Below are 14,112 nucleotides of genomic sequence, written 5' to 3'. Positions count from 1 at the left end.
GCACTGACTCCTACACAGCCTCCACCTCTGCTCCCAACTCCTGCAGGTGGTACCTGGTGATGGTGTGCCACCTGCCTGACACACTGCTAAGCGCCCTGCCTGGACAGTTTTCTTTCACTACCTAATCACTCCTAGCCCTGAACCTCTTATTTCATAAAGTGGGTGCAAGAAAACCCCAATTATAAGCATAAATGAGATGGATGGATAGATGGATAGAGGATAAATGGATGGATGGATAGATGGATGTATGGATAAAGGATGGATGGATGGATGGATGGATGGATGGATGGAGGATGGATGGATGGATGGAGGATGGATGGATGAATGAATGGATGGATGGATGGATACTGAAGATTTGCAAAGAGTAAAGTGACAGCTCTTGTCATGTGTAACTTGAGAGTGAACAGCCAGTGGCCCAGAGACCTACTCCACAGCAGACAGATCACCAAGCTGGTTTACAGTGAGTCAGAGACGCAAAAACAGGTGCAGAAGAAACACAAAGGAACTCCCAGCCTGGGAGCTAACAGAGACCTGGGGTTCATATAACCTGCTCAGAATCACAGCTGCTCTTGTAAGAAGAGGATCTGAGCCCAGAGCCAGGCCCAGCTCCTGAACCTCCAGGCCGGGCTTCCTCCGAGGCTTGCGTTGGCGCAGTGCGTGTACACATCCAGCCGCCTAATAATTGCGTTTGTTACATTCCAGCTTTGAGTGCACAGCGCTGAGCTGGAGTCACAATTACAGCCCTAATTTCGGTGCCTGGTCCTGACTGGCTTCTGTCACTGAAATAGTATTTCGCCCCGTAAAGTCGGTTTCTGAAAGACGCCTCCTCCTCCCACGGCCAGGCTCTTCCTTCACCATGAGGACGATGCTCTGCCATGTGTGTGTGTGCGCGCGCGTGTTCCATGACAATGCACCCAGGCCGAGTGGTGACCCGCCTCCCTGACTCGCCTCTCTTTGCCTTGGCCTATGGACAGCCGGAGGTCCCCATGTCCTCAAGGTGAGTGTTGGGCTGAGCAGGACGCTGGGCAAAGCCACGGTAATTACTAGCTGCACTTCCCTCCGATGTGTTCTCGAGGGCCGAGCAGTGGAACTGACCATGCTTTCCTTTTGCTTTGGCTACTAGGAAGCTCAGGTCATGCTGTGCAGCCTCAGGGCAAGTTTGTACTTCAACACGTAATTTATTTTTGATCCCGTTCCCATTTGATGTCCCCAACTTGTGTCTCTATATTCTTTTGCTTTAATGTTTGGGGTGCTGGGGACCCTTAGGGTCCTATGCATACTAGCGCTCCCCACTGAGCTACACCTCCAGCACATTTTAGTTTTTTTATTTTGAGACAGGGTGTCACTAAGTCTCCCAGGCTGTGCTCAAATTTGCCATCCTCCTGCCTCAGCCTTCTGAATGGCGGGGATTACAGGCGTGCACCACCGCACCCGGTTTCTTTTGCTCTACTTTAATTTATGCTTTCATGTTCTCTATGTTCTCACAAAAGCCTTGAATAAACATCCTTGATGAAATTAAATTGATTAAGTAACCTGTCTTGAGCTTCTGGCCTGCAGAGAAAAAGAAGGCCACCCTCCAGGTCACCTGCCTCTCAGTGTCCAAAGCCCTGGAGGGACACAGATTTCAGACCTAGTGTGCAGCAGGATGTTATTTCCTTCCACTTAGGGGTCAGGTCAGGGTGCAGAGGGTGCTCTGGGAGACAGGAAGGTTCAAGGCGGGCAGAATGGCCAGCGCTCACGGACCATGTTTTCCCAGGTCCGATCAAGACCCACAGCTACTGGGAAAGGGAATTAGCTACCCAAGTCTACCTGAGCATCGTGGCTGGCAAGGGGCTCTGGACAAGACTCTTGCAGTGCCAGGGAGGCATCAGAGTGTGAGAATTCAGAGCATGTTGTTCTTGGAGAGGTGAGGGAAGCTGAGTCCAGGAAGAGCTCCTGCTTCTATAGGACCTGCAGGGGAGGGGACGACTCCACCCAAGCCTGTGTTTGCCTGCTGTGTGTATTCAGCAGCAGGCCCCAGCAGACCAGGAAGCAGAGGGCTCACCTGCTAGCCTGGTTTTGGGCAGCACCAGCTGGAGACGCAGGACCCAGGGCAGGAGAAGCACCAGGCGACTCCCAGAGACTGAAGTTACTCCCACCGCGGATTCCACAGGTAACCCTTGCAGAGCCTGCAGCAAACACAGGAGGATCTGCTGTTTGGTGATGGGTGGTAGACTGTAGAGGTGGGGGCTGGGGGCTGAGTTTGACCCCTGCTCTGTTGCTTATTTACTGCGCGTCTTGGGTACGTGGCTCAGAACTTGGTTTTGCCATCTGTGAAATGGTTTCAAAGACTGCACTTCCCAAACGTTTTAGTCTTGCAAGGACTCAGTGGCAGCGTGAGCAGAGTTGGGCCCATGGCTACAGAAACTGCTCCTATCTGCCTGGAACCACCGAGGGTCGTTGCTGGACACGGGGCAGGACAGCAATCAGGAGGGGAGGCTGTGTAATTTGGGGGCCTCTGTCAGGGCAAGAATTACCTGGAATGAAGCCGATTTTGAGTCTGCACCTGTCTAAGAACCAGGGGAGACAGGAGAAAATTCAGTGTCTCCTGTCAATCTGGTTTTTTCTGCAAATTATCTTAATTGCCTTCAAGATCAGCCCGTGAGGCAGGAGCTGGTATCAAACCCCAGCTGCGTGACCACGGGTGTCTGCATTGGCCTCTGAGCCACTTTCCTACCTGGAAGAGCCAGAGCGAGGAGATCTGGTGCCCTGGAGGCAGACCTCAGGATGCCAGCCTCAGCCCCACCACAGCGTGGCCAGGCGCCTGGGGCAGATTCCTTCAGCCCTCTGGAGGGCTCCTTGTACAGTTTCCTCATCTGTACAATGGGTGTAACGTAGGACTGAGCGACTAACGCCAGGACTGACACCTGAGCCTTAGTAACTTCAGCTGCTGCTTTGGTTCCTGAGGTCACCCTCGGCTCCATCTTATAATCAGGAGGAGCAGGCTGGGCTGGGAGGGTGGGGAACCCGTCCCGGGGTCTCCTGGAAAGGAAGTTGTGGGATCCAGTCAGGCTGGTGGGGAAAGGGAAGCAAGCAGGCAAAACTGAAGAGCCACCAAAAAACACAGCCATCAAGATCCATTCTAAGACAAATCTACAAAATAAACGTTAATGTCAAGCTATCCATGATGAACAAAATCTTAGTAAAAATAAGATGAGTGACAACATGAATTTTGATTTGCACCCACCTCTGTAACTGAAGTGCTGGGCACTCCTTCTGTGCCTCACCCAACCCCAGCCCTGCTGTGCCCCAGCTGGCTTGAAGCCCTGGTGTTTATGTACACCACGCCTTCCCCCTAAATAAAAGACAAGACAGGTGCAACCTAAAGTGCTTTCCAGTTTCAGGAAGAGTGGAAGAGACAAACCAGTGCCCCATATCACAGAGGATTATTTTTTCCAAAGAGGTCTGAGACCCCAGGATCATTTTCTCTTTAGAAAAAGGGTCTGTCCTTTGGGAAAGGAGAAGGCCTGTGCACCCCTTCCCTCCTGGCTGAGGTAGGACAAGATGCATTGTGAGAAGGGTGCACAGGTTTTCGGGGGGCCTATTCCCTGTTTGGGCTCCACTGTCCTGCTGAGTGTCCAGTGTGTGCTGACTATCAGGGCAGCTTCTCTTGCTCTGTCAACTGTGCTGTGGGTGGTTAAAGGTTAGGGTTTGAGTCCAGAGGCACGAAGTCTCCATCGCTCTCTGCCTGATGTTCTTCCTTATCCACTGAATTGGCGAATGGGATGCGAGGACTCCTGTGCCCGGGCAAGGCACTGCCCTCGCTGCCTCAGTCTTTCCATCTAGGGAATGGGGTAGTGGGCTTCTGTAAGGGAAAAGGAGCCCCTGCACCTGGCGTGCCTGGCACCAGGGCCAGGACGAGGGTGAAGTGAGGGAAGACCGGAGGCAGACAGTAGAGAGGCGCTCACTCTCCGGGCTGATTCTGCTCCTTCCCCGTCCCAGAGGGGTCTTGCACTCTGCGTCCTGCTCATGGGTCTGGCCCTGCCCGGCACAGGCAGGCCTTCACTTGGTGCTCACCTCTGTCAAGATTAGCTTAAAGATGTCAGAATCAGATGGAGAGGGCCGAGCCTCCTAGGATCAGCCACCATTTATGCTAGCACAGTCTAGGGTTCCAGTAGCTATGAATTCATCAGCAGGCGTTTCCAGAGTGCGCAGCAGACTCAGATGGAAGCACCCCTTCCCTGGGCTCAGCACTACCCCTCCCAGGGCTCAGGGCTGGAGGACCCAATGAGGGCTGCATTTCAGTCCTCTGCACCCCCGGAGCAGGAAGCAACCTGCTCCTCTGAACAATTGCCACCAAGTTCCTGGTTCTGTGCTGTGGCTCACCGGGCCACAAACGCAGGACGCAGGCCCTGGCAGAGTGGATCTGTTCTCTACTCATCCACATGCTGACCTTGCCCTGGGGCCAGTGGGCTGGTCTGAGGGGCGTGCCAGCCTTGCCATGTTGGCATGGCCTCGGCTGGGAGGGCCCACGGTGTGCCTGCATTCCGTCACCTTGACGGAAGGTGTTTCCTGTTTACCTGGTGACTCATTCTGTCACCTTTCCACCCTTCAAGAACCTCCTCCTTCCACTCGACAGTCACTTAGCCGCCACTGAGGGAGCTTGGAAAGGCTCTTTCTCCAGGCTGGCTTAAATGGCACTGGTCTGCTCCCAGGAGGATGGCTGGTTGTCAATCTATAACTGAGGGGACAGAGGCACCCCCACTGGTGTGGAAGAGGCGGGGCTCCAGGCGACTTCCAGAGTGGCAGATTGACTCAGGAATCAAAACACCAAGGTCTGATCATAAGGCTACCAACAGAAACAAATACTGCTAGCGATAGCTAACGTTTGCACATCTGTCTCTTGCCAAGCCCTGTGTCAAACATACCATCACCAGGGAACTTTCCATTTTGCCTTCCTCACTTTAGATCATACCATACTCCTGGATTAGTTATAATTTTCTTATCACCAAAAAATGGATATGCCATGAATATTTTATATTCTATGTTCTACTGTATTACATGCAAATATTTTAAATTGTTACAGCATAATTTGCATGCAGGAGAAATAGGAGAAGGGAGGAAAGTGAAAGCTGAAAGTCTGGGACCAGGTCCCAGAGGTTTAGGTCTTGACTCTCCCACTTAATAGCAGATGGTCAGTGTTAGTCTATGGGGGCTGCAATAACAAAAATACCGTGGGAGGTAGAGGGATGAGAGGAGGTTTAAACCACAGACATTTACTGTGGCAAAGTCCTGGAGGCTAGAAATCCAAGATCAAAGTTGGGTCAATAGGTTCTGGATGGAGGCCCCTTCCTGATTTGCAATAGCTGCCTTCTAGCTATGCATTACCGTGTCAAAGAGAGAGCAAAGGGGAGCCCTTGGGTGTCTCATCTAGGGACACTGGTTCCGTTGGAGGGGGGATAATTTCATTCCACTTTGATTGACTGGTTACAGGCTGGACCTTCAAACTCAGTCACATGTGCGTTAGGTACACGCCAGTCTCACCTAACCCTCCCTAAAGTACCATGACATTGGAGGACAGCATAGGAAGTACCGAAACCTTTCTTGCCTCAGTTTCTTATCAGAAAATTAGGAAAATAAAGTAACCCAGAGGGTTACCCGGAGGACCAAGAGAAGGCACACCTGGAATCGGGACTGCATGCACCTAGAGAAGCTCCCCCACACACGCTCCTGTTGCCACCATTTTCCACAAGGAAGGAGCAGAGCAGGACTGCTGGAGCCAGGCAGCCCGGCTTCCTCCCTCAGGGCCTGTCCCATCTCTGAAGCAGCAGCTGGAAGGGCAGAGGCCTTGCAGTAGGCATGACCCACATGCCCGCCCTGGGTGGAGGGAAGCAGAGGCGGATGTTTCTCTGGGTTTACAGGCTGACAAGATGGTGTCCAGAAACACAGTCAGCTAGAAAGGTAGTAGTGGATGTTTCCAGATGCCCAGGCCGGCCACAGTTTGTTGTCCTTGAAGGCCAAGGTCATTATTCCTTTTGAGAATCCCTGAACCTGGCTCACTGTGTCAGGGCAGGCAGCATTTAGAAAAGAGCTCTAGCCAGGAGGATGCTTGCCTGCTTACCCTCAAATGTCCACAGCAGTGACAATCAACCATAGGCACCAGCTAGAGAGCTTGGTGTGGGACCCCAGGCTAAGAATCCACTGCACTCAGTCTGACTGAGGCCTGGGCACAGAGGCCTCAAAACTCCACATGCAGGTGACTCTATGTGCTGCCTAGTCTGAGCACCAGTCCCAGGGGGAAGGGAAGAGGCTTTTTCCCCTGAGCCTCAGTAGTAGCTTTAACACACTCAGACATGGATCCAATTTCAAAAACCAAGCGCCACCATTAGGTGACTTACTGGGCTGAATGTCAAATCAGATTATAAAATTGAAACAATGCGTACCATTGCTTCACGAGGAAAGTGCATTTAAACATCACACATTTAATTTGCTCTCTCTCTCTTTCTTTTCAAAATAAAGCCAGATCTTTCTATTGAATAAGTTTATCTGAAAAAACTCACTATCTGGTTTATTTTTCTCGTTTTGGGGAGGGCTGGTGAGAACTTCATCACAGATAGGAACTATCGTCTAGGCTGCCTGTGTCTCAGTTTTCCCACCTGTGTCATGGGCATAAAGAGTGCCTGCCTCACAATCCTGAGTGCCTCTTGTGGTACCCAAGCCATTCTGGTTTCCCAGGACTTTGTGGTCTTAGCAAGAAAAATCCTGTAATCCCAGAAGGTCCTCCTTCCTGGGTCAATCTTGAATACAGTCCCCATTCCTGTATGGTCTATAGGTAACTGATAACAAGAATCACTGCAGCATTTGCTACAAGTACATCTTCCAGGACCCAACCTGACTCGGGTGAGAGGCTCATGGGAATCAGAGATGCTGCCAGACTCCTCAGTGGGTTCCTACTGCCAGGGAACTTTGGGGCAAACTGACTGGAAACCACAGCAACAGTAACAACAATAATACCAGCACTTGCAGGCCTTGCTTGGGGCAGCTTGTGTATATTAACTGGCCTAATTAGCACGACCCCTTGAGATGAGGCCTATTCCATTTTACAGAGGAGGAAACTGAGGCCCAGAGAGGCTCAGAAACTTGCCCAGCGGCACTCCTTCAACATGTGGTCAGCAAGGATTCCAAACTCCGGAGCCCAGATCTCTAACCTTAGTCACACTGTGCTATACCAAGGGTGTCCGGCGGTCCGTGGGCGGCTCACCATGCCCATCAGCTGTGGTGATCATTACTGCTTTATTAGGCAAAGTACCTTCTGGCATCAGAGGACTTGGGGTCCTCTTGCCAAGGGTTAGCAGAGGACATAATTGCCATTCATCACCAACCCCCTCCCCAGGGCCCACCCCATTCAGTTCCACCGGGTAAACTCATGCGTCTGCCAGTAGGTGGCAGCAGCAGCCCTCTACTTTTGTCCCATATAAATCCTGCTCTTTAAAAACTGAAGGTGGGGCAGGAGCAGTTTCCCAAGTTGTAACAGTTGGTGAGAAGGGGTGTTACCTGATTCCAGGTGATCCCTGCAGAAGATGTGGGGCTGGATTCTCCTTCTTTTGGTCCCCTTGGCCCTGAAGTTGCCGAGAGGCTACTTAAATGCACAGTGATCAGGATTATGTAACCCCAGCTCTGTGGGGGGAAAAGTTCTCTCCTACCTGCAGACATTCCCACCTCCCAGCCTCAGGTACGTCATAACCTTAAGGAAAGGGATCGAATTCAAATGAGTAACAAGAGCTTATAACACTTGTAGGCTCATTGTTAAGTAATCACGTTTAAACTTGTTAAAAGCTAAGTTTAGGTGGAGACACTTGTGCGTATAAATATATTCTTGCATGTGTACATATGTACGCACTTGTTTATGCATGACCTTGGCTGAAACATTTAACCTACAGGCCTCAGTTTCCTCATCTGAAAATCCGGAAGGATAATTCTGCTGCCTTGCTGATTTGTTACAAGGTATAAATTAACTTTACCACAAATGAAGCTCCTGTCTGGACACATGGCAGCTCTCAGCAAATGATGTTGCTATTATTGTTTTATTATGACTATGCTTGCTAGAGTTTTCCTGCCATTATTTTTGTGTATGGTATGTTTAAATCCTGGCCGGTCTTACCAAGGGCAGCACTTAATCTCTCAGATATCTCACTTGATCCCCAAGGTTGATCCTGAGCAGGGTCAGTAACCTTTCTGGAGAGGACTCGATAGTAAATACTGTAGGCTGTGAAGACCACGTTTTTGGTCATGACTTGACACTTTTGTACCACCGTAGCATAAAAGTGTCCTAGACAGTGCATAGATAAATGGGCAAGGCCGTCTCCCAATAAAACTTCACTTAGGGATGCTGAAGTTTGACTTTCTCATGATGCTCATGTGTTGCACCTCATGATTCTTTATCTGACTTGTTTCAACCATTTATAAATGTGAAGCCCATCCTTAGTTCATGGGCAGTGCTGGAACAGTCGGTAAGCTGAATTTGGCCACAGCTGTTGTTTACTGACCCTGGACTTGAGAGTTTGGCATTATATTCATCGTGCCCCATTTATAGATGGAAGTGATGGTCCTTTGTAAGTATGCACATTGTGAAGTTTATAAATGGGAAACGTTGCAGAATAACAAGATGCTGTGAGTTCAGCCGTGCTCCGCTGTGTGACATGGTGTGATTAGAAGACACATAAAGTCCCCAGATGTGATCATGTGCCAAATTCCCCTGAGAGAGCAGGTGGAGGGATCCATGTCCCTTCCTTAGCCTCCCTCATTTCCGATTACTTGATGCATCGATTAACGGGAAATAAAAACTCATGTCCAGAGGAAGAAGTCACGGAATCCTCGTGGACACATTGACTGCTTTCAGTCAGAAACCAAAATTCCTGCTTTTTATTCTGAAAACCACTGGAGCACATAAGCCAGTGCCCAACTTTGGAGAAGGGCTTACTGGAATCTTTGCGTGTGTGAAAAAGAATGTGAGGTAATGAGACGGCAAAGTGGGGCGGGGAAGGGCCCCTAGTTCTAGGATCAGCCCCGCAGGGCCACACCGTGGCTGTGTCCTTGGTAAGCTCTGGGGCTCGATTCCCTTCTTTCCAAGGGGAGCTAATAATGTGCAGAACATTCTGGAGCAGACAGCACCCATTTCCTGCCTCTACCCATTAGCTGTGGGAAGCAATTTAATCTCCTTGAGCTTTGGCTTCCTTATGTCAAGAATGAGATGGCGGTGATACCTGTTTTGCAGGTCTCTATTGGCCTCGTTGTCTATTTGCTGGTTGTCTGTCCACCTACCAGAGCTCCGGGGCTCTGTAGGGAGGAATGAGCCATGTGGGCCAAGCACTCGGAAACCACGCTTGGAGTCCCCACTGGACCAGTGGGTTACATCGTCACTACGACCTACCAGGCTCTGAGGGGTCGGTGATGAAGTGGCATTGCCTGGGTCAGTGTCTGCCCCAGGGGACGGTGGTTCCTTCCTCCAGGCAACTCACAAATAATTCCCAAGCTCCTAATAAATGCAGACACGCTACTAGAAGTAGGAGATAAAAAGCCAGAGAAGGCAGACTGAACCCTGTCTTACGGGTACACACAATGTATTGAGGAAAGAGACATAAGCACACCATTTAGCACTCCAAGACTGGACTGCGACCACACCAATAGCCACTCCAGAACACTTCTACCCTATGCGGCCACCCCTGTCCTCTACCTCGTAACGCTGATGATTTGCTCTTACTCATAGCATAGGACCCTGTGTTTTTGTCTCTTAAACACATGTGTATGGTTTATTATGAGCCTGACAGTGTTCTAACCACTTTACAAGCATTAACTTGTTGAGTCCCTGTGGCAGTCTTATAAGGCACAGAGACACTAACCAACTCTCCCAAAGACCCACAGCTAAAAGGGCAGAGAGGACTCAAGCTGGGCAGTCTTGCGATGAACTCTACCTGTAACCAGTACAATGACCTTGTGTGTAGACTTACTGTCTGTTTGCTTATTGTCTGCCCAGCAGATTTCAACTCCGTGACGTCAGTGAGCCCTGCCTGCTTGATGGGCAGCTAGAGGCCCTAATGCTGGCTCTGCTCACTATCTAGTTCTTGAATCAGTAAATGAATGAAAGTTTACCCAAATAAATATAAAATCACCAGCAGCGCTAAGTGCTGCAACACAGAAATGCCAACACTAGGAGAGGTTTTAATGGGGCTCGTTTAGTGAGGACCAGAGGAAAGTGAAATCATAAGTATTAGTTCAATTAGTTCAATCTTATTCTAAAGTCTCCTTGATAGAATAGCTGGAGTCCCACGACAAGCGGGTGAAAATGTCTTTTGCCCCTGACACTTTGCATGGTGATAAATAATTTTCCCCAGCAAGGAAATGCAATTGAAAATGAGGGCTGTATTTGACTTTAATTCTGTTGTTCACGAGGGTCCAAAATCTCCCCTCATTCCATAAGCAAATGTAAACAGTCCGTTCTAACCTGGGCTGATGGTGATGTCCCCCAGCAACCTGTTGGGTATCTGCTCTGGGCCTCCAAGTGTCCATATAAGATTTTGGTTTGGTTTTGGTTTGATTTCTTTCCTCTCCCCTGTCTCTTTCTTTCTCTAATACAGGAACGATGGGTAACCAGATGAGTGTCCCACAAAGAGTCGAAGACCAAGAGAATGAACCGGAACCCAATGCTTACAAGGTACAGAGCCATTGCAGACACAGGGAAACTGGCCACTCACTAGTAGGTAGCCGGGGACAGAAGAAGCAACGGGCTGCCCAGTGCTGACCACAGGGCAATGCTGGAGGAGGACTCCTGTCCTCGTTGCTGTTCGGTTAGTCAGACCTCTGGAGTTGGTTAAAAATGCAGATTCTGGGGCTCCATTTAAGACTCAGTCAGAAATTGCAGCGATGGATGCCTCTGTTACCGTGTCTTTAAGGCCACACACAAGGGTCCTGAGGAGGCCAGTTTGGTGCCTACTCCCAGCCGGGTTCTCAACTGTAGTATCTTCAGCCACCACTCCTTGCAGGGACACCTATCAAGGTCTGGAGGTATTTTGGGCAGTCACATCTCAGGAAGGTGTGGTTCTGGCACCTAATACACAGAGACCAGGGCTGTTGCTACACACGCTACAATGCGCAGGCCTTCCCACTCTATAGCAAACTGTTACCTGGCCCAACACGTCCCAGGGGCAGAGGGCTTACATCTGCGCCGGTGGTTCCAGATCTCAGCTGCACGTTAGACACCCCTGGGCAACTATTAAAGCTTGCAATGCCCGAGTTGCCCTCTATACCCGTTAAGCCAGAAGCTGGGGAGCTGGGCAGGCTGGGGGCTTTCAAAGCCCCCTGCTGTCGGAGTGTGCAGTCAGGGTGGAGAATGCTCGCCAGGGATCCCCTTACAAGGCTGCTCTCAAGAGCTGAGGCCAAGGACATTCAATGTTTCTCCTTGGATGTTGGATCTTCTACTTCCAGAAAGTAAAGGACCTAAATTTCTATGATCAGTGCTTTTTACATCAATTCAGCCTCAGACAGAGAGCCTTGCTACATGAGTCCCTCCAGGAGAAACACCCGCAGATGCAAGTTGATCATAGAGGAGGGGCTTCCTCCTCAGAGCAGAAGGCTGGACTGGAAGGAAGCCTGGGCAGGAGAATGCTGACCGCACGGGACGCAAACCTGCACGCGTGTTAGCACGACCTGGGGTGCGCGGAAGCTCCTGATGCCAGGCCCGCCTGAGGCCACCTGACATCGTGATCTCTGGTTGTGGGGCGGGCACTGGGGGTTTCTCAAGTTCTCCAAGTGGTTCCAAGTTCAGATAAGCTACTTACCTCCAGGAGCCAGGCCATGAGAAAAGCAGCGTAGCAGGGCGGTGGCCGAGGAGCACTGGAGGCCGAGGCCCCCGAAGACGGGCCGGCCAGTGCATCCCCAGGATGGCCACAGCCCCACACAACGCACACCGTCAGGACGGCTGGCATCCTCAGATCCTTGTTCTTCATTAGGAAGCAGTAAACAGGGTCAATGAACTCTGCTGATTTTAAAAATTGGCAATTGATTCTGAAATACTTAAAGCAGACTATTGACTCAATACACCAAATTCACACAAATATGAAGCTGGGGAAGCTGGTGGCAATGTCTGGGCCACATGGTCGAGGCTTTCTTGGTATGATAATGATGAATTTGAGAACTCAAATTAAACAATTGTTACCATTACCAAACATAAATGAAGGAAAGCCTTCTGTCTCCCCCTCCTGAGGAGGAGATTCCTACCTTTAGAGTTGGCATTTAGTCTTTTACTTTCTGTGTTTACTAACATATGTTCTTCCTGTTAATAGTAGTAACAAGACACTAAGTTAAATACTTATCATGAAATCAAAATTCACCTGATATTAATTATCAGGTTATAATTTAGATTATTAGATCACAAAATGGCATTATATGACTCGTTTGCAACTCTTATCTTCCCATGTGAATATGAATGTTTGTGTGTACACGTGTCTTCATAATCTTTTAGAGTTTCTATACTAAATAACAGAAGAGGAAAATAATCAGGGCAGGGCCTGTAAAATTAGAAAGTGTTTACAACAGTGAAGATGAAGAGAGGGAATATGGAGAAGAACACACAACACACACAATACACAACACACACAACACAACACACAACACACGCAACACACACACAGAGCAATGAATTTCCTGTACCTGACAGGTTTGTTGACTAGAGTCCTGGCTGATGGTTGTGTTTGTGTGCCTGGTGGTAGAGTGAGCTAAGCCCCCAGGTCTGGGAACCTGGATGTTAAATTCTTGCCCCACCCTGATTAGGCAAGTGTCCGTGCGCCTCGATGCCCCTCGGCCAGTGCCTGCCTGGCTGGGAGGCTCGCTAAGACAGGCATAAAGCAGAGAGTGCATGTGAGGCAGGAATCCAGGCTGGAGAGGTGGTTTCGGTACTCTGAGGCATGACAGAAAGCTCAAGAGTAGCTAGAAACCGCCCTGAGGTGAACTGGACTTTGTGATGTGCTCGTCAGACTCTTCCTTGCGAGCTTTCAGCTTCCCCTGAAGATCCTCCCATAACAGCCACCTGTCTGTTCCAGGCATCCGACAGCGCATGCGATCAGAACGGGATCCCAGTGATCATATCGACCCGCACGGTTCAGCACTATGATGAAGGTCAGTACCCCGCTGGGTGGGCTGCACCTCTCAGTCTGGGGCATCTCAATCCCATTCACAGCCAACAAAATGGAAGGCGGAAGCCGTAGGCCCCCGTGGGAAGCCCACCTGAATTCCTTTCCTGGAGTTGCTGTAACAAATTACCATAAACTGTGCCACTTAGCCAACAGGAATGTATGGTCTCGGTGTGGAGGCCAGAAGTTTGGGACTGAGGCACCGGCAGGGCTGGGGTTGGGGCTGTTTCAGGCCTGTGCCCTGGCTTGTGGATGCATCCTCTTCCTGCACCTTCACCGCACCCTCCTGTGGTACACTTCTGTCTCTGTGGCTGAATCTCCCTTTTTAATAAGGAAGGAATCATGCTGGATTAGGACCCACCTTCATGGCCTAATCATCTGCAAAGGCCCTGTTTCCAAATAAGGTCACATTCACAGGGTTAGGACTTCAGTATCTTTGGGGGGCGGCACGCAGATACAGTTCAACCCAGAACAGTCCTCACCTCTTCTGAGTAGATATGACTGACAGCTGGAAGAGCCCAGGAATCACAGTAGATGAGGCAGCAGAGGAAATGCTAGGAGTTTGGCTTTGGAGGCAGAAGACCTTGGTCAGACTCCCTGCTCCAAACGTGTGACATGGAACCTGTCCTTTCACGTGGGTGACGTGTGAATCTATTGCATCTTGGTGACTCAGGCCAGCTTGGAGGGGACCCGCCTCGCCCGCTGACCTGACTACAGGGCTCCCAGTGTGTGTTCACATGCAGACTTTGGGAACTGAGAAGGAAAAGCAAAATCTCTAAAGGCCCAGAAATCCCAGAGTTAGAAGACAAGAAACGTGCTGTCCCTCCCCCTCCGCCAGGCCAGACCCAATTAATCATCCTACAAAGAGAACACAGCGTTCCATTTAGAAAGCCGTGAGCCTGGAGAGGCCACAGCCCCTGGTGACATTCAGCGATCACTTTCTGGCCCC

General features: G+C 50.2%; 1 protein-coding gene across 14 annotated transcripts in view; it reads left to right on the top strand.

Annotated features, from left to right (window-relative positions):
• Positions 1-2,021: 2,021 nt before the first annotated feature.
• BCAS1 (brain enriched myelin associated protein 1) overlaps positions 2,022-14,112 on the top strand; it is a 91,164-nt gene continuing 79,073 nt past the window's right edge. For 13 of the 14 annotated variants that reach the window (XM_079127970.1, XM_079127964.1, XM_079127974.1 and 10 more), the window contains exons 1-3: positions 2,022-2,152; positions 10,614-10,690; positions 13,074-13,149. In XM_079127970.1, the coding sequence (XP_078984096.1) occupies positions 10,619-10,690; positions 13,074-13,149 (148 nt within the window). In that variant the 5' untranslated portion in view covers positions 2,022-2,152; positions 10,614-10,618. The remainder of the gene's footprint in view (positions 2,153-10,613; positions 10,691-13,073; positions 13,150-14,112) is intronic. The other variant, XM_079127966.1, reaches the window with a different exon arrangement.

This window comes from Sciurus vulgaris, assembly GCF_902686455.1.
Source record: "Sciurus vulgaris genome assembly, chromosome: 2".
NCBI classification, from domain to species: domain Eukaryota; kingdom Metazoa; phylum Chordata; class Mammalia; order Rodentia; family Sciuridae; genus Sciurus; species Sciurus vulgaris.
This window is presented reverse-complemented; position numbering and strand designations above follow the sequence as displayed.